This window comes from Chelon labrosus, assembly GCF_963514085.1.
Source record: "Chelon labrosus genome assembly, chromosome: 18".
Lineage (NCBI taxonomy): Eukaryota > Metazoa > Chordata > Actinopteri > Mugiliformes > Mugilidae > Chelon > Chelon labrosus.
In genome coordinates, this window is record NC_140351.1 from 17,172,606 (window position 1) to 17,200,296 (window position 27,691).

Sequence of the window (27,691 nt, forward strand, 5' to 3'; positions counted from 1 at the left end):
CACATGTCTGTCACTATTCATTACATTATTCACTTTGAAGGAATAAAAAAAAAAAAAAGACATCGTCACAGCTTCACTAAAAGCCATACAGTGTAATTATGTTTGTGGGTGAAAATAGGCTAGATTGATTATATGCATTTACAATAATGAGCCGTCAATGTATGATTACGTTACAGAGCCATCAAAATCTTGACATAAATCATAATTAATTCAGCCTTCAGAATTTCTTATCAGCCGCTCTTTGTATTGTTGTCAGAGGTTGTGGCGCGAAGCAGTGGAAGATGTGAGCCGCAAACAGGCGGACGAGGCCGCACTACAGCTGTGGCAGCAGTTTCATTAGGGATTCACAGAGGTTTCTTTCGCAGAGCAGTGCTGCCTGGTTTGGCTCGAGGGCAGACTACTTTTATAAAGCTGCTGGAGCTGTGAGACAGACAGGGAGGCTGTGGCGCTGGGCAGGCAGTGTCAGCTCTCTTCGTGCAGAGGATTGCTTTGCCGCGCGAGGCCCCTGACTCTCCCCCAGCTGATTGGTGTGGCTTCATTAGCATGGGCTGCGGCTCCTCCGATTAGCAGTAATTAAAGAGAGAAATCAGAGCGCTTGCCTCCAGTCCAGACACAGCCAGTGCCTGTCAGAAGTGATCGCCGTGGAACAGATCTAGCGTTTCTGGCCGCCTGCCACTCTACAACCCCCCTCACCCCTCCCCATTGGTCCCTATAGTAAGAGCGAGTCTGGAGAAGAGGTATGGGCCTTCTGTGCCAAGTTACCCCCAGAGTAACCCCCGGGGTTACACAGGCACACACGACTCTCCCCGCGGGCGCACGCTGGTCCGGGGTTGTCATGGTGATAACAAGGGAAAATGTTTAATGAAGACGCTGATGAGAATTTATGAGGCTGTGGGCTGTGTGCGTTTACAGGGATACGACCCTTAGCCTATCACGCACTGCCTCCTGTGGTTCTACATCTATATCTTCACTTACACAAGTTGTAGATGATCATCGGGGCATATGCTCGGGCAGGCGGCCTCAATATGCCGCACATCCTCCAGCACAGAGATACAGTTGGAGACATGTGGCGTTGGCTGTCCAATAAACTTAATCCAGTGTGATCCGAAATGTATATTGTTTTCGTTTAAGAATAATTATCCACTAATGTCTTGAGAGGTATTTTCATAGGGGCAATTTGAACTTAAATTGTATTAGGGAGTCTGCATATTATGAACGAAATTCAATTTAGGTGTTTTCAGACAGGCGAAATGAAAAAAATGTGACTATAAAAAGGACACAATGTGCCGAGGCTGGGTGTCCAAACAGTTCCATCTCCTGCCAATACCCCCAACCCTACAACTGACCAGTAGTGCCGTGGCTGGTTTTTCACTTGGGATGCTTGTCCTGGTTTACTTCTCGCTTTGTTTGCTCTGTCTGTGCTCTACGAGGCACGGATGCCTTTAAACAAACAGGCCCAGGGTCTCATTGAAGCTACAGGCTTTTGCTTAGTACACCATATTCAACAGCACTTGAGAACATGCCAGATTTGATTCAGTTGAAGTGCACGGACGACCTTAGTGTGAACACTTGTTTAACCCTGGCTGGATTGCAGCCCCTTTGCACAGTCAAATGCTATTCAGTACATTTCTCACAGCTGCACAGAACATTAAAAGCTCCACAAGCATACCATTTCATACTGCATTAAGGTACCAAACCAAGAGCCGCCGACAGTTTATGGAACAAATCTGTACAACTGAAGGGACTGTTACGCAAGAATCAGACAGCTCAGAATTAAATCTCAATGGTCATACAAATGGTGTGTCACATTTTTCTTGTAAATTCTTGCCAGGACTAGTTCCTGAGACATTTCCGGCTGCACAAACAGCACCGTGCTATGACCTGGTCAAGTTGCAAGGTTGACGTTGGGTCGGGATCGTAAAGCAAATTACAAATGTCAGCGCTGACTAGAAACTAAACTAAGAAACAGTGAACACTGTGTTTGTTTTTGATTCCTAGTTTGCTCTTTTTATGAGACTGAGACTTTTTTGGAGACTGTAATAGACTGAAATAAAGCTGAATTTTTACTTGGTGACCAGCCACAAGATTGGCCCTGGAAACAATGATAATATAAGTGTCATTAATCATCATATGTGTAATTAAAGAGGGTCATATAATTTTTGTCCCTCTCCTCTGACTACTGGACATTCATTCATTCATTCATTCATTTTCTGTAACTGCTTGTCCTCTCTGGAGGGTCGTGGAGGGGGGGCTGTCACTGGGCAAGAGGTGGGGTACCCTGGACAGGTCGCCAGTCTATCGCAGGGCACTACTGGACATACGGTACTTAAATAAACTAAAATAAGGTCCCATGACTGTTACCAAATGAAGTCATCACAAACGAATTGCGATAGATCGGACAAGTATTCTAATAATGAGTTAAAATGCACCTACCTCCATGGCAAAGGCTTGATTCAGCCGCCAACAGCTGTGCTTGTTGCCAAAGTCATGGGTGGGAACCTGGTGAGGGATCATTTCCTTCTTGCACCGGTAGTGACTCCTACTTGCCTCTGTCAGTGCCTTCTGTCAGTTCATAGGTAACACTTACTGGAGATGTAAAGTCAAAAACATAGAGTTATAAATATAGACTAGCAAGAGAAGGTTAATAGTAGAAGATTAGGTGTGGTCCAGTGGGAAGCTTTGATTCTCCAGAAATTCATCTTTACCTGATTAATAGATTGATGGTGTATTTTAACTCTTCAGACAATCAGATTCACCACCAATGAGGTACGATTAAGCAGTTATAGAGAAATCCAGTGTTTCATGGGCGTTGAGATGGTATGCAGACTCAGGTGTGCAGAGAAGGCATCCTATTGAACCCACGAAGTCACTGCGCGCTCTCCTCTGAACACTTCTCTTTGTCCCTTTACTGTCAGTCTCAGTATCAGAGTCTCCCAGCCCACTAAGTCTCTTGTGACTGGGGTTTCAATTATGAATGCTACCTTTGACTACCTCTGTTATTCCGCGGCAGCCCACATATCCCTGCCTGCCACCACTCATGTGTGACTTGATGTATTGTCTCACTGTTTTCCCCCCTTTCAAAATTAATTGCAGTTTTATCTCCTTCCAAGATAAAAAAGAGAGAGCCTGCTGAGAACACAATAGTCTAAAAGTAGTGTGGATTCTATTCAAACAAAACAATTAAAACCTCTGTGTTTTCCTCCCTGTTTCTGACTGTGGATGATTTTTAGTGGTGGTTCTTCTTTTATCTTTCCACACAATAGAGTGAAGTATTACCTTCAATTACTTTTACTGATTGGGTTCTGTTTTAACCAGCTCGGATCACGCTCTGGACCTGGCCGTTTTATTTTTTGCCAAATGACTTTTCACCTACACTATTGTAATTTTCCCTCATCACAAACTCATCACATCTCAAAAATCATTCCTGACATTGTGACTAAAGCAAATCTGACTGTAATTTACTTAGTGTCAGACCTCAGTGCAAACATCTTCACCGACACCAAAATGATTTTTTGTTGAATTTTTAAACACCGTTTGGTGACTTTCATTAATTAATTTTGTTTGGCATTTTAACAGTATCCCTGTCAGACATTGCTATTGCTATTGTCAACACAGCTGCAGGTAGGATGGATCATTACTGTCAGCTAAAACCTGTTGGGAGTTAAAGCTGCACTTTAACCAAATTAAGGGAAAAGTAAATCAGCTCAAATTTTCGAAAACACTTGACAGCTTTGTCTTGTCTGGAAATTACTAATCTGCTATTGACAGAGAAGATCAGAGCTTAAATTTAAAGCTGCGCTTCGGCTTAAGAGACCATTCACGCAGATTTAGCCAATCATAGCTTAGCAACCGTAACTAGACATGGCAGGTCTGTTAATGTGGTGTACATGCAGCTGTATTCAGAGCAATATCTTAAGAGTTGGGAGGGCTGCCTTGTAAAAGGATACACAAATGAAAAAGTTTAGGAATGGACTAAATTGTGTGTGTTTTTGTAAGATGTTTTCATTAGCATGTTGAAAAAACTACCTGCATAAACCAATGCAGATTAGGTTATAGGTTATCACTATGTAAAGTTTAGTATGATAAGCCAACTGAATTGGGCGATTAGGACTCACTTATTGCTTAATAGACGCAACTGTGCAAAGGTTTTAGGTACACTGGACATTTAGATTCTGATCCACCACTCATTTCAATAAGGAAAGCATTTTATTATTCATTCTGCAGCATGGCACAGAGCCAAAACATACAGGCAGAGTCATAAAGAAGTATCTACTGCCACAAGAAGGACAATGCAACAGATTGTTCGGCCCCCACAGAGCCCTGATTTCAACGTTATGGGGTCTATCTGGGACTACATGAAGAGACAGAATACATCCACAGAAGAAATGTGGCAAGTTCTCCCAAGATGTTTGGACCGACCTACCTGCCACATATCTTGAAAAAGTGACATGAATGGGTGCAGCTCTAAATCATTGTGCGTAGGACTACCGAAAACAATTATGTTTTCAATCAGTTAATAATCTGCTGATTATTTTTTTAATTGCTCAATTAATCTGTGCATTATTTTCTGAGTAGTGGCTTAATGGTTTGGTTAACCATTAAATAAAAAAATGGACTTCTCTGTCAAACTTTTAAACTTTTACTCAAACATAATCATAATGATGTATTTTAGCATGATATCTGTGAATGAGGAACCGCCTCCAAGCTTTAGCTCTTAACTAATGCTGCTGCTCAACAAAAGTTCAGATTTATTAGGTGTAGATCTAATTAGGAAAAACGTGCTCTTTACTATATTGTGTCATTAATTAGCAAAGACAGTGATTTAACTGCTGGGTGCTGATTTCGACTGGAAATGTTCCATTTATCTATAAAAGGTTGCTTACACCCATTTAGAACGAATTAAATTAAATTCACATTGTTTAGGTTTATAGGTCTGCATGCACAGAAAAACTACTTACAACTTATAAATTCACTGGAAAGCAGCTCCTTCCATACATTTCCCCCACTTTTGACGTTCACGTTTTTGGTTGACTCTGGCATTCCTAGCATCGGGAGAAACCATGAATTGGGGATGGACTTAAAAATTACGATGTGGTGATGTGTTGTGGTAATAATAAGTGATCAGTAAACCTACAACACACACTGGACACGGACATCATCATCAACACTTGTAAACTTTACAACTGCACGACTAAGGTGTGATTTCATATTCCGAGCTGTGACGCCACAACACCGCTTCATTTTGAAGTGCACATTGTTGTGCGTGTGTGTGTGCGTGTGTGTGTGTGGGGGGGGGGGGGGGGGGGGGGGGGGGTTTTGCCTCCCTACTTTAAATATAGTCAGGATGACAGGCATAGCATTTACCTTGATGTTTACTGCTTTGAACTACTTGGCATGGGCAAAGCCTGTACCGGGATTCACATAAGAAAGAGGCCTATTTGAACAAGCTCATCTGGGGAAAATACCAGAATGACAAGGCTGACACACACACACGCAGGCTTTGAATGGTTCCTCTCTGAGCGAGTGACGAGCATGAGACACAGCAATTCAGATGTTTCAAGTAAAACCCAGAAATGGGACCTTTTCGTGTCTTTGAACATCATCCATTAGGAAACATGGTGTTTCTCTCTCTCTCTCCCTCACACACACACACACACACACACACACACAGAGACACAATGCATTTAAGACATTCACCTCACTGTCAAGTTTCTGCACCTTAAGTGATGTTTAAAAGGGGAGTTCAGACAAGAGAGCAAAGTGTCACCTTTCATATTTTATCTCTGCATAAGTGCTAGTTTATGTCTGGCAGGCAAAATCAAACTGCACCGTGCAGCAACTAACAATGCGCCAAAATGACATCGCTGTACGCAAAACCAAACTTTGCCTTCACACTAATGCTTCTTTTTTCATTAGAAATGTAATAAGATAAATCAAGCATTTAAAGAAATAAAAAAAAACCCAGACAGGGCGATATATTTTCCCTCATCTTGTAATATCACTTCAGCAGCAACAATAACAGCTGGTGGATCTCCAGAAAGAAAGAAAAAAATAAAAGAAAGAGAGAGGCAGAGAGAACACCCAAATGCATTCTGTTTTGCATACATTTCTCTCTGAACTACAGTTCGAAGCTAATCCTCCAACACCTTCCCAAATTGAGCCGCTCCAACCGCCTTGCTCAGATATTATTATGAATAATTTATTGCGCCCCATTTCAAAGAGCCGAGCAAAAATCCCAACTATATTTGGTGTAACAGTGTAACACGTTATAAGTCTGCAGGTACACATTGCAGCTGTTGGTTTTCCTGTGCAGCACTGTAAATGACATTAGCTTCTCACTGATGGCATTGTGCCGTCATTGGTATACATATATATATATATATATATATATATATATATATATATATACAATATGTGCACCAACAGTGTGCTGCCTCCCTTTCCTTTGCAAGCTGCCTTTCTCTTCTGTTTGCTCAAATACAAGCTTTAATGTATCCAGGCGAAGGTCTCCAGCTATTGCACATACACACTCAGGTGAATTATGGATGTGTATTTTGCAAGAAACCTCCACTCACACCTGTGCGTGTGTTCAGACTGCACACACACAGGGACAGACATGTAAATATACTCAAAACTCCTGCAGCCTGTAATAAGTTATTGTCTCTTCATCCCTTTTCTGGACTCACACACAAGCATCTGCCTTTGCACTGCCACCCCAGGTAGTGCACTTGATCCTGACATTTGTTTAACATTCCTCATCCCCCCCCTCTCCCAGCGACACGGTGAAGCGTCGCATACCTCTTTCTGCCATTGTTTAAACACCGCTCGCCGCTTCTCCATCTTCTTCTTTTTTTTTTATCATTAGAAACCTGAAATGTGTCATGGAGGCAAACACGCGGAGCGGCGACAGCAGAGGAGGACAGATAAGCCTTGCAGGACTCACGGCGACTGTTCGAACATGTGTTACCCCGAGGAAGTAGTAGTAACCGGAGGAAACACGCACAGGCATGACAGCATCTGCGAATATCACTAGTGACCATAAGAGTGACTCCAGCGTGTTCCTGAATTTGACTGCTCGTAGCCTCTTGTGGGAGTGAATCGATGCACGTCAAACCTCCCTGGTGTGATAACCATTAGCACTGGCCTCACTGGGGGAAGTGACAGGAGTTGTGAAATCATACTGTGCGGTGCGTAGTAGATGAAATGTGTGAAAATGTGTCCATTTACGCAGAGTTAAAGTAAAGGAAAACAACAGGTGCCAAAGTCAGCCTTTCCTTCAAAGAGGAGGTAAAGAAAGAGTCTGGTTAGACATTTTCAATCCACCGTGGTGTCAGGAGGATACTCTCGTTTGGATGACTGTGGATTTAGATACCAGGGTATCTCATATGAAAAAGAGGGAGCAGGGCTTTCTTCCAGATCACTAGAGAGCAAGACAGATATGATCGTATGGTTGACTTAATGTGGGGACTGATTTTCTGGGGATTAACTTCAGGGTCCACTGTTTATTTCTTACCAGTAATAAAACCCACTCACTGGCGGCCACCAAGTCTCCCACCATGCATTACTTCTGCATCCGCCCTGCATTAGTGCAACAGCAAGCACAGCAGAAGGAATTTGTACTTGCTCTCGAACTGAACGAGAACTGTGCAAGGTGAAAATTGCGTCTGGATCCTGAAAATGTTCTGATATGTCAGGATGGAAGTGTGCAGAAAGCATGTAGTGTCACCTGTTAGGTGTCATTTACCGGCGTAAAACAATAAAATACACTGACAATTTCAGCTTTGGAGGATGCTATAAAGAATTTTTGCACCACCAGTCTGAGTCCTCAGATTTCTGCCTCCGCCGGCCGCCTGGTTGGCTCCGCTTTTTGAAGGTGGGGTGGCGTCCGATGCGGCCACGGACCCAGGCTGGACAGCGAGCTCGTTTTTGTTCTCCCCTTCACATTGCCAACTCCAGCTGTCACACTGAGGGACAATAGAGAAGAGGAGGGGGTGCTCTCTGAATGGAAAAAATAAACTGGAGAGCCCCCCGTCACACACCCCCCCCCTCCCCACGACTCGTCATCTGCATTTGACAGGACCCCCGTTCTCCTCTCTTCACCGCCCCTTTTCTTTGGCTTTCTCCTTTTCTCTCCTTGTGCTCTCCATAATCCCCCTTTCTCTCTCTCTCTCTCCCTGCTAAGTGCAGCTGTTGCTCTCCATTGGATCAGTTTTTTTTTTCAAACTGATTGCTAATTAGGATAGCATTTTAGTGAGTTTTATCTCTAAAACTTGTTAAACTTGCAATTTTCCACTCCCTTTTTTTTTCTTTATTCTGGCCGATCTAAGAAGGAAGCAGAGAAAAGACATAGCCAATTATGCACAATTTACTTTAGGCAGAGATTTATTTATTTTTTCAGAATAGACCCGGTCTCCAATGCAGCATTCATATAGTTTACAACTACTGTACTGTGTGGTAGCCTCTTATTACAGCGCTCACTTCAGCTTTGAATGTAAAAGCCTACTTTGAAGAATAGACTGCCCCATCTCCCTTATTCTGCTCACATAACTGAATCCCTGGGAGAGGGAGCAGAGGAAAGGGAGAGCCTGAGAAAACAGCAATTCACACACCAAACACAGAGACCCCTAGTAGCTCAACAAATGAGTGACTAGCCCTATGTCCATTCATATCGCCCCTCGGCCCGCAAGCCTATTAGCCAGGCATCGCTCCTTGAACATTCACTGTCGACAACATGTGGAGGCATCGCTATAGCAACCGGTGGATATGACATGTGCAATGGACGGGGACTCCTGAGCTGCTGAATATAAGGAGGGGCTCAGCCTTAACTAAATGATCGCAAAAAACCCAACCCCACCACCTCCCCGTCTCTTTTCATTGGCACAGAGGCGCTGAAAGGACTCACTAGTGGGGCTTCTGCACATTCTTCCGAGCCTCGGAAAATCAGGCGGGCATATCCCACATTCTTCTCCCTTTTCTTATTCTCTCCGGCTCTCCTTTTTTTTTTTTTTTTCTTCTTCTTCTTTTTCTTCATCTACGTGTTGAAGCCGCGGTCTTTTGTTGGCGCTGGGGGACGCATGGGACCCTCGCAGAGGGAACTTTTTTTGGAGAAGCGGACTGAGTGGGCGGCCGGGACGCACAAACGCATCTTGGAGCTGCGGCGGGCGTCAGTGGTTATCCACGCTCTCTGGAATACAAGACGCAGCGTCCTCCGTTCACTGCGAAATGCGCGCTCAGCCCCGCGACATGGATTTGGGTAATTATCTCCTGCCTCGAAACGTGTGTCCGTCTGTTTTGTACCGTGGTGATTGTGCAAGTTTTAATGCGCCAAACGCGTAAAAAAAAATAATAATAATAATTAAAAAAAATGCACCTTTAAAGGATCGGCCGTGAAAACTTGCGCTGAAAGCTGATTTCCGATGCGAATGAAAATGATCTGGGGAACGTTTTAGCAGCTCGAGGTTCATGGTCTTATTTTATTTTATCCTTTCTGTGCGATCGTTTGCTAAAAATGGAATCTCCATAAAGCTGATGGGGGGAAATATGACCGAGCACCGGAAGCATGCTTTCCAATATAGATAATATAATCGTTTTTTTTTTTTTTTTTTTTTTTTCATTGAACAAATCTTAGTAAAACTGGGTCTTGGGTCCGGTGCTTTGCTGTGAGCACATCTGGTTGCACGAAGTAAAGTTTCTGTGCAGGTTCATGGAGCCCGGCAGCAGCTCCAACTCTTAAACCTCTGAGACCTGAAAGCTGGTAAATCTCCCTTTGCATAAATTATTCTGTTTTAATCATGTGTCTAGTTAAAATATATATATATATCTATATATATATCTATATATATATAGATATATATATTCTTTTTAATTGCAAAAAATGTAGTATAGGACTGAACGGGCATTCAAATTTTATTTTGAAGTTTTTGGAGACTTTTTTTTTATTATTTTTAATTATTATTATTTTAGGGTTTTATAAATTTGTCAGTTTTCCATCATTATTGTGTTTTCATTTTTTTTGGAGAGCACTTTGTGATGCTAGTAAAACAGCAGGATTTTAATGTTGCAGCAAGGAAAAATGATGTGATTTTATTTTGTACATCTCTGGTCCTCACTCCCTCTCTCTTTTTTTTTTTTTTGCACAGTCTCTGCTTTGAATGTGGCTGCTTTGGTACCTCTAAAAACTACAATAGCAGCTGCAACTTTGAAATAATATGTTTTTTAAAAAATAAATAAATAAAAATAAGGCCCTGGTTTAAGGTTGATGAGGGTTGGCAGTTTTGTGTTTGGCAGGATTTTCTTCTTGTACTACTCCTTAAATGTATTGTGATGTGAGTGAATGGATGACCAGCCGCCCCGACACCACCTCTCAGCCTGACCTTCCCTCTTATCATTTGAATAATCCACATCACCGAAATCCATCTGCCCCTTGTCTCCTCTCAGATTGTCTAATTCACCAGACAGGGGCCATATGAATAGAAGATAGAGGCAGAAGGAGAAAGTCTGACCAGTTTGGATAATTATACTCAGGAGATATGAATAAAATATTTTGCCTTTTATAAGATATATATCTATATTTATATAGATATATAAAATATTTCTTGAAGGGAAAAAATGGAATTCTTTATTCCATGATAGTTAAGATTAATTTCAAAAGCAACATATTTGAACCTCAGACGAAAATCACATATTTTTCATAAGTTCTGAAATGTATTCCTTGAAGATTTAATTTTCTGATATGTAAACATCCAGAAGCTGCTTTCGGTCATGGCGGTTCAATTAGTTATATTTTAGTAAATAAAAATACTACAAACATAAATAAATAAATAAATATAAAGCCGATAAGGCAGGGGGGGACAAACCTCTACAGGCCCATAAAGGTAATTCTTAGCCTCATGTCTCCTCCCTGTTCCTCCTCTTTTCTTTCTTCCTCTCCTTTGGTTTCCTTCCAACGCGATTACCGCCTTCAAACACTCTTTTATGCTTGCATTGCATTTCAAGCTTGTTTGCTCCCACTGTGGAAACGCTTTTTATTCATTTCAAGGTGCTTGCGTGAATAATTCGAAGAGGAATTTCAGATTGTAAAGAGCCACGTATTTGATTTACTTGATAATGCGTGTTTTTGTTATTCTTTTTTCTTTTTCTTTTCCAAAATAAAGAGAGGATTTTAAGCTTGGATCTGTCAGGCAGATTAGAACCAGTAGCCACTTTGGTTTCACACTCTTGAATCACTACCGATGTATGAAAATACTATGTCTGCGTTGCTAAATATGTTGAATACGCTTCTTTATTTTAATTATTCACTGCCGGAGAAGACAAGTAATCCAGAAAATGAAAATTGAGTTCATTTCGCTTTATATTCATTTGAGCACTGAGCAGCAAAGAACGAGTCACTGGATGGAGGCCATCTCTGTATATGAGCCTCTTCAAACCTCTCTGTTGTTGTCTAGCCTCTTAATGCTTGATTGAAACTACACGCTCGAGCCACTGCAATTGCAATCAACAGCCACTGTCGTCAGGCCCAACACAGTAATCGAACAGACCCGAGCATCCGCACAACCGCTAAAACATTGGCAATTACGAGCCACAAGGTCAAACCGCATTGTTACTGGTCTGAGGTGAAGTGTCTTGTTTTGAAAATGGTATAACAAGATGTAGCCATCCTTCAGTCGGCCCATTAGACCCCTCAGGCTAAATGTCAGAGCTCTACCATTTTTTTTTCCTCCTTGGTGTAGATTTGATTCACTCCACCCATCAATCTTTCAATATTGCATGCAGACAATTAGGAGCCTGCTGATGTATTTGTGCACCGTTATTGATATTGCCCTTTTGGAGATGTATAGCAATTGGCATGTGAGCAGCTGGTAAAATTAGATCAAAATCTGCAGAGGGCTGGCTTTTTGCAGAAACCCCACGTTTTTACGTCAATCACAGGCGACGCTAAGGATGATTTATGTGTGAAGTGAATTGCGCCAGGCAAATTGTATCTCCCTGTCTCCGAGACCTAAATGCAAAAACCGACTTGACGGGATATTTTATGCAGTCAGCAAAGAAAATCTTATTAGCAGCTACATGTTAGGTATCTTTAATTATCCCTCCTCATTATTGCTCCTAATTATCACTGTTACGCTCTCAAAATATTATGTATCAGTGAGGCCTACGGGGAATTTATCATTACTGTAAATGGTCACAAGTGGACCTATTATCAACACATAAGCTACTGATAGAAATCTCCTAGATGATGCATTAAAAGCAGGCCTGCTATAGTGATGCAAATATACCTTCCTGAACATGTGGGTGTGAACATTTGTTATTCAACTGGTGTTGGATGTATAAAGGTCCGGTCTGGGCCGCCTGTGTCTCCTCAGTCCTGCTAGCCATTAGCTGTGCAGCTTGGGCCAGGGCCTAATCCAGTCAAACTCAGGACCAGAGGAGCTAATTAAGCACAAGCTTTTAGTATCCCAACCTCCTGTCGCTGCACAGTGCCAGCCCGCCCCATGCCAGCACTAAATGGGGTTGTAAATATCTATAGTGGGGCGCAGTGTAGAGACAGCACAGGACAGGGGCTGGTAATCGGGGTTGACTGAGCTTGAATGCATATTATAAGGCCAGTGTTAGAGCTGTCTAATGAGCGGGGCTAGTCAGACAGTGGAGGTGGGTGGAAGGAAAGAGCAGGAGAGGAAGTGGGGGTGGGATAGGAAGCGCTTGCGGCGCTGTTGCGTCCACTTTTTTTTTTTTTTTTTTTAAACCACAAAGTCAACGCGAGCCTTCAAGTGAAAATTGATGCACTGCACTCTTGATATGGCGGTTGCTGTAAATCAAAAACGACCACATCAATCTGGAGGAAGACAGAGGGGCATCCTTTACTGCTCTGACAGTGTGTTTTGTCTCTGTTTGTGTGTGTCCTCCAGAGGGGCAGCCTGACCCAGATCCCCGTGGTGAAGGAGACCAGGGTGGAGTCGGGCCAGTTCCTGCTGCTCTCCGTCCTCTGCATGCTCTTCATCCTGGTGGCGCTGGCTGTGTCCGCCACTTTCTTCTGCGTGCGCCAGCGCTCACACCTCCGCATGAAGGAGAAGCTGGCCAGCCTGGGGACTGACACCAGTACTGATGCCACCGCAACCTATCAGGTTAGACCTGCCTCCTTGCTATAAACCAATCAGAGGCCGGGACACCCAGCATGGGCTCTGCCATTGGAGGAACACAAACTCTTTTCGGATATGGTTGGATTATCCATTTAGTTTGTGAGAGTGTGTAAATGTTGGAGTGATTATCTTCCACCTGCCCTCGGGATAGTTTTTCATGTTGATTTCTTTTATCCCACTTATTATTTATTTTACGGAGCAGTGATCTTGTGTACATTTACATCATTTTCAGCAGTTTTTCCCATTTTCAGCTCATTGCTCCAATAGATGTTTGCCTCACCCGATTATATGACGCTTACCCTGTGATGGGAAGTGTGTGTGTGTGTGAGTCTGTGTGTGAGACAGGGAATCGGCCGCCACTGTGACCTATTCCCTCTGTTCCTCCAGGGCAACGGGCAGCCTGGGCTTTATTGATTTTCAGCGTTGGGGCTCAGCTGTGCCCAGCGTGGTACTCAGAACACATTTATCTGCATGTCGCGTTAACATTTTCAATATTTAATCAGGTTTTCACAGAGCTGCTCCCAAATGCTAGAGGTGTTACAGTGGTGGCCTCAGACACAATCTAAAATAAAAATGAGGTAAATTAGCAAAAAAATAAAGATGATGACGTTGACACATTCTTTACCATTTGTATTGTCTGACTACGATGCATATCAGTGAAAAATGTACACTTGTTCTTTCTCAATATGCCTTTAGGAATGGGTCCATGGGAGTGTGTGCTCCATGCTTGACGGAGAGAGTTGTTTAAGGAGAGCTGTCTGCAGCGTTATTGCAAGATGGAAGCACAGACTGTAGACTTTGTTCCCTCTTGAGGCCTGTTTTCATTCTTATTAGTAGTCTGAAAGAAGGGGGTAACAGGGAAGCTGTAATCCCACGACCTGTGCTCCTCTCTGGGCTGCATCTGTCTCTCCTCCGGCCCTTTCTGGCACTAACTGCATCCCCCTGCCTTCTTCTGGGACAATTTCTCGGCTCCGGTACAGCGCGGCGCTTTGCAGGAAGATGTTGAGGAGTGGGATGAATTATGAGGTGGACCTGGATAGTGCCCTGAGGCCAAGGCCCAGGGCACTGCTTCATGGCTCTAATCATTAAAGTCTGACGGCGGAAAAGCTGATCCAAGACCAGGGCTTAGAGGGCCCTGTGCTCCAGAGGGAAATATCAATATGATTCATCATGAGATAGCATGTGCTTTCACAAGGCATTTTCTCTGGCCCGCCGTGCCCTCGCTGTTATTAATTGACTATGGAAATGAATTCTGTGGCGACGGCTGCTACGCCTCCCAAAATGAAACACAATGGGGTTTAACGTAGAACATTGGGAATTTACCATAGAAATATGAGAAGAGACCACACCTTGAACAAAATGTGTAAAATTGCACAAATTGAGGCCTCTTTTCTCCCCTTCCTTTTTCATTTTGTGTACTAGATAATGCCTAGTCTTTGAAATTGTGATGTCTCGTCTCTGCAGGCATGATGGGAGAAAAGCTGAGTCATTAGGAGGAGTGTAATCTTTGTAGGACTTTTTGCAAGTCTCAGAAACTTGAGGTATCAATCAAATCAGAAAATTATACTTTACAATTGTGGCAATGCATTTGGATCCATACATTTACAGTGGAACCTGCGTTTGATTGATGAGTTGATTCCCCTGATATGTGTCTATCTTTTTAAATAATGTAGTTTTGGATTCATAGTCCTTGAGTTTACACAGTGATTGTATGGTGATTATGTGCAGGGTTTTTAACAACTGAAAGATTAATTCCTAAGCAGTAAAGACAGTTGTTGTGTGGCAGGAAGGTGTGACATACTGAATTTATACTGTGAGTCATGTAGCTCTCCTCAACCATGTATTTTTGACATAATTAGTATAAGCTCCATAATCCACGAGGATAAGCCATTAATCTACAGACAAGTGAGGACAGATCAAGTCAGCCGAGGTACAGGATTTTACAGGATGCATTCACAGCCCCTAACAGCGAGGATGAGCACGTAAAATACATAAAACTGTTGTTATGTGCATGAAAAGGGAGATAAAACGTGAAAGGAGTCGGCTCTCTCCATTATCCAGTCCTTCACCACCATCATCTCCTCCGATCCCCAGGAGCTGTGCCGCCAGCGCATGGCGATACGAACGTCAGAGCGCGTGGAGCGGCCGGAGACGCTGCGCCACTCTCGACTCAACAGCGTGTCGTCTCAGTTCAGCGATGGCCCCGCCGGCAGCCCGTCCACCCGCAGCAGCACCTCCTCCTGGTGCGAGGAGCCCGTGCCGTCCAACATGGACATCTCCACTGGTCACATGATACTGGTAAGGAGCTCCAGGAATGACGCGAGCAACGATTTCTGTGTGGAGGGAGGAGGAAAAGGGTGAATAGATGGAAGTGGGTTTAGCTGTGGTTTGTTGTCAGGCCCTTGGAGAGTATTTGTGGTTCCTAGCGTTCAACTTAACAACCGCAGCATCTCATCATGTCTCATTAATGCCCACTTAGGTGAGTTAAGTTCAGTCTTAGAGACTCAAAATACTTATCCATGTCCAAACCTGTGCTACTTCTGCACTTTATTGGAGAATTAGAGGTTGCAGAGAAAAATTTGGAAATTCAGGCAGCTGTAATATCCATACACCACATGCTGCAGTTGCAGATATGTATAAACTAGCATGATGCAACTGCATAAAGATAGGATAGCTAAAAGGGTATGGTTAAATGGTTGAAATATCTATCTTAGACTTATGAATGGTTGACATCATTAAACATTAACATGATAGAAATCAGCTTACTCTTTCATACGATTAATAGAGCTCAAGAAATACAGTTCAATGAACCCGTGTTTACAGAATTAACTCTCCTTTACTCTTCTAATCACTGATATATTCAGCTATCTGGTGAATATACATCATATTTTAAAAGCCTCTGAATAAGTCAGACCCTGCGCTGAAAACCAACAGCTTTATTTCTCTCTGTTCATCTGCTTGGCTGCGCCTCTTTCTCATCCCTCTCTCACCTCATTCCCTTCAGAGCTCTGTTATCTTTGTTTTTTTCCATCACTCTTCCCGCTGTTTCCTCCCTCCTGCTTTATCTTGACTCTGTCGTCTTCATTCTTTTTCCCCCTCCAACTTCTTCCTCCTTCTACTGTGTCATTTTCTCTCTTTATCTTTCTCTCCTGCTCCTCTCCTGTCTGTCATTTCCATCCTTTACCCCCTCCATCTCTCGTACTGCCACGGCAAAAAATAAGGCAGACATTGTTTTGTGTGATGAGAGCGGCACAGAAGTCTAATATTCAGACTGTTATTTGGATGTGTTGTTTTTTTGTTTTTTTTCCTGGAATTTTCTTTAATTTTAAAAGCTCTTGGTTGCAACACTTCCACAAACACACAATGGATTGTTTTAATTTTGCACAACTTTCGCTTCATTCATTTGAAACAAGCTTGATAAAAGAGATGGATAGATGCCTTGCAGTGTTTCCATTAATGGAGAGAGCATTCATCACACTGCATGTCTAGCTTTTATATTGGGAGGCTGTAATGAATGAGAGTGAATCTGAGTAATGCCTTGTATTGGTGGTAATAGATGGGTTTTGTTGCACTCGTCAAGGCTTGTTTGTGAAGCCCCTTTTGAAAACACTGACAATAGAAAAGCATTTAGCCCTGCAAATAACAAAAGAGCCACCGTGAATCATTTCTAGGAGCTGTTATTATTAGCCCCAGTTTCTTCACAGCGGCGATGCAGACGTTACAATGCAGAAAGGTAAAACACTCGGGGACCTTTGCTTCTCTTTCATGCCGTGATTGACATGGAGATGTCCTATAGGGGGTTCTTCTTTAAAATTCCTCCACCATCTCACATGAAACCATGTGTGAGATTGCCTTGTTATCACTGATCTCAGGCCTATATTTTCCCATCTTTGCTATCCTCTCCTCTCATCTCCCCTCTGCTGCTCTTTGGAGTTCACACCGTGTGGAGAAGAATGATGAATACCCAGCTTTCCAAAGCACTCGTGCTGGGGGGCCCTTTTTTTTTTTTTGGAGGCCCGATCACCTCACACACTCGCACACACACACACACACACGCTGTATACTTCCACTATGCTAGTGTGAGAGCATGGCGGCGTTGGGATAAATGAACCACGATGTCGTGTCCCACTGTGCGACCCACCTTAAGACTTATAAAGTCTTGCATAACGACTCCCAACTTCAAAAGTGAAATTGGATGCCTCTGCGTGCTGAGTCATCTGCAGACATTGTGTTTCCGAGTTCTTAGATTTTAGATCTTCTTCTTTCTTTTGCCAGTTTCAGCTAAAGTCCTGTTCTATCTGCAGAATAATTATCTGCAGAAATAATTACTAGATGTAAAAATGAAGCATGGCTAAATTTCTGCAATGTCAAGTTCTTTCAGCACCATGGACAGCACCCTTTTCACAGCCACCACGCTTGTTTTGGGCCTCACAAACGCAGCTCGTTCTCCTGCTGAGCACAAACAGGGTCAAAATGTTGATACAGTTGCTGCAGTGTTCCCTTAGCTTAATCACCTCTCCCTTGGAAAACGAAAAAATAAAAAATAAAAAATCAATAATTAAGTTGCTCGAGGCTGTTTATCATTATGTGGAGTAGTTATTGTTCTTTTTTTTTTTTTTTTTTTGAATGATGAATTATTTGCTCAACAGGAAAACAGACCCAGGCAGAGGAAAATAGCCACTGACTCGCTCAGCATGTTCTGCCCTCAGTGACTTTTGCTTGCAATTTAAAATTTAGTTTGTGAGCAAAAAAAAAAAAAAAAAATGCAATTTGCCGTCCCATCTGAGGCGACACATTGTGTGCTTTTCATTTTGCTATTATTAGTCACACAAATCATGGCACCTATTAATACGCTTTTTCACGTCTCACGGCTGTTTATCATATCATAAAGCCCGCTGCACTAACTGTTACTGGTATTGTTCGTTTTAATTTGACAGCAGAGCTTGACAGTAATGTGTTACCTGTTGTGTCTGGCTCCCCTGGTTGTCCCTTCATCCTGATTTCACCCAGCACCCTCTGCTGCCGAGGAGACTGCTTAGGAAGGATTAGACATTGTTTCCTTGACACCCAGGCCTCCCATCCCAACCCTCTGATTGGCAGACATAATCCCCCCATTCACTAAACCTTCGTTACCCTGTCTCTGGAATACGCCATGGTCCACTGCTTCCCCCTAGAAACGGGAGGGCTTGATAAGGGCCTGCTGGCTGCATTGCATTAAGCTTCGAAAATATGAATTTGGAATGCAATCGATTCAGGGCATCGTTTGAATAGAATGGGATGCAATTCAGAGTGGATATATCAAGTACATGGAGATGTAATATTGGTAGGGGAGGTGGAATGCTGTCAGGCTGGCAAGCAGAGAGTACTTGTACCGGGTGACAAGAGCATAGTGGTGACAGGCTCTGTCAAGTGGCCATAATGGCATGCTGTCATTTTCCTGGGAAGACAGCACTGTGTGTTTGTGTGGGCAATGACACAACTCCACACATGCAAATCTACGTGTGCTGCCTGCTATTCGAAATGATAACTAGATTTTATTTCCAGCAAAGGTTGAAAGTATAATAGTAGAGTTCTGCAGTGATATGTCAGAAATATCATCGTTTGTCATCATGCAGCTGCATTAATTACAAAAGCAGTTTTTTTTATTCATTCTCATTGTGGCGTCTGAGACCTGAGCAGCACCTTTGCTACCGCGTCTAACAATGAACTTTGATTTCCATTGTCTGTAGGATTGGTAATGTTCTTATAATATCGTTTGCGCGCGTGCAGGAGACGTTTGAATTCATGAGCCATCAAAGTGTAATTGCCTATTATGTGTTGGACAAGCTTATTTGTGATTATCATCTTGGTAGGAATTGTGTATATTCTGCAAAGACCTGGATTTCCCTCTTGACAGACAGACAGTGAACGAGTCGGGTGGAACAATGGAGTGTCACCTCTCTGCTCTGCCTACCTTTGCCGCTTTTAATATGGGATAAAAACGCAGAACATCTGGGTATCACTTTCATTGTATTAGCCAGCTGATCCCTGACATCAGTTTATGAGTCTGTAATCTTCTGTCTCGCACAATAGCGGACTAAACCATTTAACCCCGTCGGGAGGGGGGGCCATGATACAGGAGAGAAAGCGAAACACGGCGCTACACTAAAAAAGACTCGTCTTGCCAGCTACAGCCTCTAAGCTCCATAAGACTTGCCCTGGTTTGGGAGAATACACACACACATACACAGGCCTCCTCCCCTCCCCCTTCTCCTTTTCCATCTTTGTCTCTCTAGCGAATTCAATTTTGTCTTCTCCAAGCGACGGCTTAAATGCAGACAATCTTATCAGCGGCTGTGCAAGCAGTGAGGGACGTGATTGAAACACCCCTGAAGTATTTCCAATGCAGACAAACCTTTCAGGAGTCTTAATTGTGTGTGTGTTTTGTTTCTTCTCGGTTGAACCCGCACGCACAAACACACAAAGACGCCGGCATTAGCACACCTTCCCCACCTAGATCTTCAGCAGCCTCCTCTTCACTCCGTTGTTACGCTGTACAGCAGCTTAGGACAATAATGCTCCATGACAGCTGATCATAGCTTAAAGGAGAGCTGTTGTTGCCGCTGTCGGGTTTAGTGTTTTGCTCTAGTTTATTTATTGGTTTTAAAAAAAATAACAATAAGCTATTACAAGGAACCTCTAGAAGATTAATTGTTGCAGGTGTCTTAATAAATCCAGATTTGTTCCTAAAACATGTCCTCTTACAGGCACATTTTGAGATGAATTCTGTTTTCCTTTGCCTGGTCCTGGCTTGCTGTTTGAAATGGTGGCTGAGGTGGTGTCTGTTTCCTCTAGTCATACATGGAGGACCACTTGAAGAACAAGAACCGTCTGGAGCGCGAGTGGGAGGCGCTGTGCTCCTACCAGGCAGAGCCCAGCGTCTGCAGCGTGGGCCAAGGCGAGCAGAACTCCAAGAGGAACCGCTCTGACGCCGTGGTCGTATGTGAGTCCATTCAGATGTCTGTTCAGTTTTGTTTTGTTTTGTTTTTTTTGTTTTGTTTTTTTGCTGCGAGAATGTTCCCACCATTTACAAGGCTGGAATGATGCACGGCAGGTCATGTATCTCCATCATGGATGTATTTGGGAACAGATGCTCCAAAGATGCACATAAAACCAGCTTGGGTAAACATGCCAAAACAACACTAGACAAAATATGCTTCCAAAATGAGCAAATAAGCAGCGTTAGTATTCTAGCCAAATAGCTTTTCATTTGATTTAAATTTTCCTGAAAGCAGCAAAGGTCATTAGTGAGTATTCTTTAAAACATTTCTTGAATGATATTGACCAAGATTGTTTTGTAGTAACTACAGAGTCGAAGGTTCACTGTTCTTTAAGACCTGCAAACCTAAATTAATATTGATGCACTTGAATATTTGAAGAAACTACCTCTACCTTGCAGTAAAGAAGGAATCCTGGTCCCTTATTCCATGAGGACTTTTAAACTGGGACACAATGTATTTAAGCATTATTCCCATGTTTTCTAATATTGTGTGCATATTTACGACCTTTCTGCAAGACTTTAGTTTTTAAAAAAGGTCCATCGACCCCTGAATTTTAGCATTAACTCACACTATTTAGCTAAAGGCCATTGTCTGTGGCTAAAAGTGAGAAATGTTCATGTTTACTTCTGTGGGAAGTAGTTAAATTAAAATGAATGTGAAATAGCTCTGGTTTTCACTGTGTGTGTGTGTGTGCAGTTTGGTAAAGCTTGACAGGCATAGCAACAGTAACTAGGCAGGTGTGGGTCACATGGTTCCACACACCAATCAGGATTTAGCTGCATTTGAATCTCATGGCAGTTGGTTTACTGTGTTACAGTCAGATGTGGCCACACCCATACAGACCCCATGAGCCTCTGGGCATTAAATTAAATAATAATAATTTTTTATTATTATTTCATCCTGTTTTAGTAACAAATATAAGGAAATATTTTAAGCCAAGTTTTCATCCGCCCTAATTTAAAGCAAATCCATTTAAGAAGACAGCTGAGCTTTAATTTGTTTAAAAAGAGGATTGTAAAGATTACTGCTTCCAGACTTCTTAACAAAAATAATTTGTTATTTTCTTTCACTTGGAACATTCCTCAGCGAAGGTGAATCAGTTCAGGACTTTAGAACAGTGTGCGAGCGCATGATGAAAGTCTGGTGAAATTGCAGTCCCTGCAGTCATTTCAGTTTCATATTCCTCTGTTGCTGCTCAAAATTCAGTTGTTATTGTGCGGGGAGGAAAAACAGTGGAAACGTGTACAAGATATATTATGCATCTCCATTACAGACGATCACTCCAGGATCACCTTGAAAGCGGAGAACAACCACGGCAACTCAGATTACATCAATGCCAGCCCAATAGTGAGTACTGCTTATTCATTATGGCTCTACATTTTGGTTAATATGTCTGTTTTCTCTGAGGCCTTTCATTTTTGTTCCTCTGGCACCTGTTGTGTTTGGATTTTACTTTGAGATAAAAAAAAAAAGTAGTTTCAAAGGACTTGTCATTGATCCAAGAGCATTGATTCTTTTCTTTTTTAAACTTTGTTCTCCATACTGTGAGCCTCAGTGGATTCGCTGTGTCTTGTTGAATCACGCTGCTACTTTTACTGCTTTCAAAATGGCCGCTTCCTGGAGATAGGCTACCTTTTTTTTTTTTTTCATCTGTGCTAAAAAGAACTATACGTATTTTTTTGAGTAAATAAATGCATCCCCTCACAAATCCAGAAAGATCTCAGCGTTGGAGAGGGCTAAGGTTATTTTTATTTATTTATTTTTTTTTTAGTATTTTTCCCAAACACGCTGCCAGTCGTGATTTCCCCTGAGGCGGCTGAAAAGGGATTCCATCAAAGGGAACAGGAAACTATGCATTTCAAATACAGTGCCAAAATTTCTGAGCAGATAGATGAGGGGTGCACACACAGCTGCACTAAAAGTCTATTACTCTTCAGAAACAAACAATGGAGACTTTTAGATCTTCTATTTATTCCCCCATTTCCTCTAATGGCATATTCATAGAGGTTTCTATCTTATTTAAACAGTGCTGTAGTGCGACATTTGCCATCTTATAGAATAATATTATAATAATCAATCAGGGGGGGAAAAAATCACTTTACGGAAAAAAAAAAAGAAAAGTTCTCTGAGACTGTTTTGGTGCAGCTTAACAAAAAAAAGAAAAAGAAATACAAGCGGATGTTGGAGATGGGTGAAGTAATGGCAGATGCAGTGGTGTGTGGATGAAAGGACAGTAATTACACCACAAAGGGGACCCCTGGCTGAGCCCAGCAAAACTGTGATAATTATGTCTGTCAATGCGGCTTCTTCCTCCTCATTAGCTCCGGGGGCAGTGGCCTACGAGTAAATAATCTGTCGCTTCTTTCTGGGAATCTGGGGTCAGAGAGGCAAAGGGAAGGGGCGATGTGAGCTCCCTGCGAAGCACAGGGTGACATCCGCACAGGGAGAAGCTCGGATAATGGTAAATGCTTGACCACAACGATGCTCCCAAATGTGCGGCATCATTAGTGTGAGGAATGGCTCAAAGGAATGCGCAGTGACACAAAATGTGGTCAAAGTCTTTGTCTTGTCTGGCTCTTTTAAAAAGGCTGTGTGGCTTTTCCATTTTCCTCTTCACGCATTTGTTTTTAAACTATCTGAGATGAGCCTGAATTTAGATTCCAAGCTCTTATATAAACACAGGAGCAAGGTACTACAGGAAGGTGCTGAAAGTTAAAACACACCTCTGGGAACAGATACTGTTGTGAGCTATTTTAGCACATGCTATTTTACCTCAAACCAAAGAGCACCTCTTGGTATTTTTTTTTTTTATTGTACTCTATCTTCTTCCCACAATGGCAAGGGGAGGACAGCTGAAATTCAGGACTACTCTTTCATGTTTGCGCTTTAGTATTCATGCAGGGATGTCAGCACACAGCTACAGCATGTCTGCGTCCTTGAGATTGGCTAAACGGAGTGGAAGAGCTAGCATTCGGCATCAACCTTTCATTTCTGTGGGGGAGATTTTCTCCTTTTTTTAACAAACCCTCGTGAGGAATTTCAAGCAGGAGAGATGAAGGGAAAATTGGACAACACGGTTATGGCTAATTGAAGTCTAACGCCGGGTAATAGACGCAACATTTCACTTCATTAATGTGTCCTTTTGTGAAAATTTCTTCGGGAGAAAGGCGAATTTTCAAATTTCAGTCAGCCCTTGAGTTGATGCACTGACAGAACATTTTCATGCTTCACTTCTGCCCCCCAATGATCGCTTTGTTCCATGTATAATAACCCAGAATAAATGCTGACATCCTTCCTGACATATATAACCTTCTCTATCCAGATCATTTGACTATAAATCAGAAATAAACAGCAAATCTGAACCTGAAGAAATTTGCTTCATTAAGTATTTTATTATTAAATGTCCTAAAAAAAAAAAAATTAGAGCCTGACTTACAATGACATCACTATTTGGAAGTCGATTTAAGACTCTTGAAGACTATTTGGCACTTTTAATCCACGCATGAGATAAAGAAAAAAAAGTAAATAATTAATTTTTATTGAAAACTAAAGTTGTATTTTTTTTTATCAGCCTTTCAAAGCATTAAGAATTAATCCTGTTGTTCAGGATATTAAATACGAGGCAAAGAGAAAAGTATTATGGTAATACCGAAGCCATGAAGAAATGCTCCATAATTATTTTCCTTTTAAGGGCGAGACAAATGAGTCTAAGAAATTCATAAAGAGGTGGAATGAAAAACTACATGTCTAACTTTTAAGGCCATGTAAAGTGTCCTTGACAAGTTGTTCTTCAGAAAAAAAAAACAAGTTCATAAAATATGAAGAAGCCATTAAGTATGACCCTGTGACTTGCTGTCATCTTGATATTATGCTCAGAGATATCTCCCTCCCTAAATGACTTTCTGTTACAATTAGGGGCGGTGCTGCAAGAACAAATTCATTCATTTTTATTGGTGGACGTTACTCAGTGGCAGGTTAATTAAGAAATGCATTATCCTCATAAAATATTGTCTTTGGAAGGTCCACTATATTTAAGATTAAATGACTCCCTATACATAGAATGCAGCAGCGCGTCGTCTATCATTACAGCGTCAAGCGTTCATTAAGAATGCATTGTTATGTACCAACCCTGTTTCATTTCCTTAAAAGTGCGTCAACATCTCTCCACTGATGCATCCCGCGCTACGGGGTGCTCGTAAACATTCAATAAACTGCGATCATTGATTTTGGCGTGGGGGGAATGGGGCTACTCAGGCAACACCTACTCAATCAAATCTCAGCCGCATCCCTCAAATCAAACCCACCATGTCATTACGTCCCACCTCAATGTTCAGCTCCCTCATGTCAGCCGCCTCCAGGCTATAGAGACCCGGCATAATATCATATAGAAATGTGTCAAAACGTCAACAGAGAAAGAAATGACCACATCTGGTGAGGTTTGAGGGAGCACATGTTGGTTTAAAGACACTGTAGGAAACACACAGCCCCATGAAATGTGTTTTTAGATGACTTGTCTTAAAATATACGTCACCTGTACAGTGTCTGGCCTCACAGTGACAAAGTAGTTTTTTTGTATATTTTCTTAACGTGTGTTACTGCCATGGAAACTATTTAAAAAGTTGATTACACATCCTACATCCGACTTTTTCCCTCCAATTAAATGCTTTTTTAAATTTTCAAAACACTCCTTCCCTCTGCGTTTCTTCCTCGTCAGCGCCATTGGAGCTGACCAATCAGAGCAAACCAGGGGATGGGGCGGGGCCTTCCTACCTCTGTCCTGATAGGATTTGTGCAAATATGGAAGGAAAATGCACTCTGCTATTTGTTTAATGGGTACTTTGAATAGTAGTAGTAGTAGTAATAGTAGTAGAGAAAAATAGTGACCATGTATGAGCAGTTAAGTTATTTTGCATGTTCAAAGGGACGGCATTCATTAAGCAGCCAGCACAAAAGCCTTCTATATTTCAAAAATTAGATATTCATCTTTCTGTTTTTATGGGAAAATGATGAATATCACTTCTTTTCATCAATGCTGCTCTGTTTGCTTCATTATTGCTAAATAAAGGAGAAATACATCAAAGTTCAAGGTCTCCTTCTGTATTTATATGTAAATATGATATTTAAAGAGAGCGCTTTGCCGGATATTCTGACCGGCATACAAAACACATCCTTCAAATAGGTGTTCAAAATCTGGTAACGTTCATGGTTTACCCACAAACAGTGTGTTCTTTTCTTCCATGTCCCAGTTTACTCTAATCACGCCCGTAAATATAGCAACATCCTGAATAAGACGGGGCTTTGGAGGAGGAATGGGAGAGAAGAAAATGGAAGTGTTTTTTTCGTCAATAGATGCTGATCTCCTTTGGTGCCTGCATCCAGATGGAGGCTTTGATTGAAGTCTTACCCAGACAATGTGTTTTCATCCACCAGCCTCCACCCAAGCACTGTGTCACACTCTGTTCCCTCTCTCCCAGATGGACCATGACCCTCGCAACCCTACTTACATCGCCTCGCAGGGCCCACTTGCCTCCACTGTGGCAGACTTCTGGCAGGTAAAACTCCTCTCCATTCACTGTCCGTCTTTCATCTCTTGAGATTTTGTTTCTGCAGCGATGAGTGCTCAGAAGCTACATTATGTCTGTTTGATGTCCTGTTCTTGGTCCTAGAAAGGCATCTGCATTAAGCTGGATCAATGAAGTAACATAGCAGAAGTAATGGGTACATCTGGACACACGATGATACACATATTCTTAAATTTGGTGTGACTTACACTTCACCAAGGATACCATTGTTTCTGATGGCTATCATGAATAAGCTGCCATAAATGCTCCAAAGTGAACTGCAGATGCTTATTTGCACATGTATCAATCGGTGGCAAAAGGGAACTGCTAAAACCTAAGTTGGCGTACATTTAGTTCTGCCATTTTGCCATAATGAAATCAAATAGAGGCTCAGTCTACAGTGTTACTCACTGAAGCCATGCCAGTATTAATGTCCAGTTTGCATCCAGTACAATGTATACACAAAGGGAAAGGTGTATGCTTAGCTCTTTAATGCTAAAGCTGTAATGGTCTTAGCACTGTTCCTATTAATAAAGTGGTATCATTAGCTGAATAGGTATGCGGTCCTAAGTTTTATATAAAAATCTAGATATAAACAGCCCCAGGGAGTCTTAGATTATTTATTATAATGTTGGTTTTGCTCATATTTGCATTATTTCCTTTAAGCTATTTATATTCTCTCCCTTGTCCATAAATGTCAGAGCAACCTGCCATCAATCACCGCATACAGGCTATTGTAAAACATGTCAACTAGTGTGGAAGTATGCCTTAAATGATGCATGGTAGCCAAATGGCATTCTTTTGAGTTAATAGGACAGCACTGTTGTAATTAGTGGGCCCATCACCTCCATATGGTGAAGTAGCTCCAGCTAGCCGTGACCAGGATATAGAAGTGCAAAGCATAAATCCTGGCGGACCAGCTGGCCCTGCACTGTGCACTGTGTGTCTTGCTCTAAACGGGTAATCATTTTGAATCATTATGATAGTGCTGACTTTGTGTTTGCACGCTGGTAGTAGAGGTGGCTCGTGACTTCAGGAGGCCGAGTTTAGCATGGTTTGTACTGTGAAGGAATAATGTTGTAAATTGCTGCTTGCAAGCTCTGTGCTCATATAAAGTTAACTAATAAAGGAAAACCTCAGAAGCTCCAATAATTCATATGAATTAATGCATTAGCTAAAATAGGAATACAGTTTGCTGTACTTAATTCATTATTATCAGTTAGGTTGTTTTTTTTCTGTGCCAGGTGAGTAAATGCACATCCATTATCTAATGAAATTGTCTGTTTATCCATAAACTCAACTCCAAATTTTTCCCAATTAAGCAGAAAATAATGGAAAATTAGACTCAGATTGAGTGACACATTGGACATCAGTCCTGTGTCTGGGGCTGGGTAGTTGCCATTCATTATTCAGTATGGTTAACCTTGGATTGTGGCAGGAGAAAAAAACACAGTCGTTACCCCATTAAAAGTAAACAAACAGGGGAAACACTGGCAGTCTCATGCAAATGGACCGTGCAGGAGGCAAATCTTTTCGCTCTGTCCTATCTAATCCACACCGGCCCCAGGCAGTGCTCTGAAAGGCGGCTCTAATCCTCCACTCCTCATTCCTCCATCCCTTCATCCTATACTCTGCCATCCATCACCCCTCCCTCCTTCCATCCGTAGCCATTACCTTAGCTCTGCTGGGCCTCACTTTCCTCTTTCCTTTTTATCCGAATTCAATGCAAAGTTAGCCAATCTGCATGAGTTCACAGGGCACAGCTCAGGTCATTTGCAGGCTTTTTTTGTATCCTTCCTTTGTCTGCACAAACGAGCCATGGTTTGATCGGTTGGAAATAAATGTGACAAGCTGGAGAGGGGAAACAAAAGGAGACGCTCAATACCTACAAATATTTGCTAAATTGTACAAGACTAAATGGATAATATTCCCCCACATTATCACCTTCCCTAAT

The 27,691-nt window shown here is 42.2% G+C and overlaps 1 protein-coding gene across 1 annotated transcript in view; it reads left to right on the plus strand.

Annotated features, from left to right (window-relative positions):
* ptprn2 (protein tyrosine phosphatase receptor type N2) overlaps positions 1 to 27,691 on the plus strand; it is a gene marked incomplete at its 3' end in the record, with an annotated part of 118,515 nt that overhangs the window by 81,774 nt on the left and 9,050 nt on the right. Inside the window, exons 12-16 of the mRNA XM_084566781.1 lie at positions 12,906 to 13,121; positions 15,231 to 15,434; positions 19,971 to 20,118; positions 21,450 to 21,523; positions 25,651 to 25,728. Of these exons, the coding sequence (XP_084422907.1) occupies positions 12,906 to 13,121; positions 15,231 to 15,434; positions 19,971 to 20,118; positions 21,450 to 21,523; positions 25,651 to 25,728 (720 nt within the window). The remainder of the gene's footprint in view (positions 1 to 12,905; positions 13,122 to 15,230; positions 15,435 to 19,970; positions 20,119 to 21,449; positions 21,524 to 25,650; positions 25,729 to 27,691) is intronic.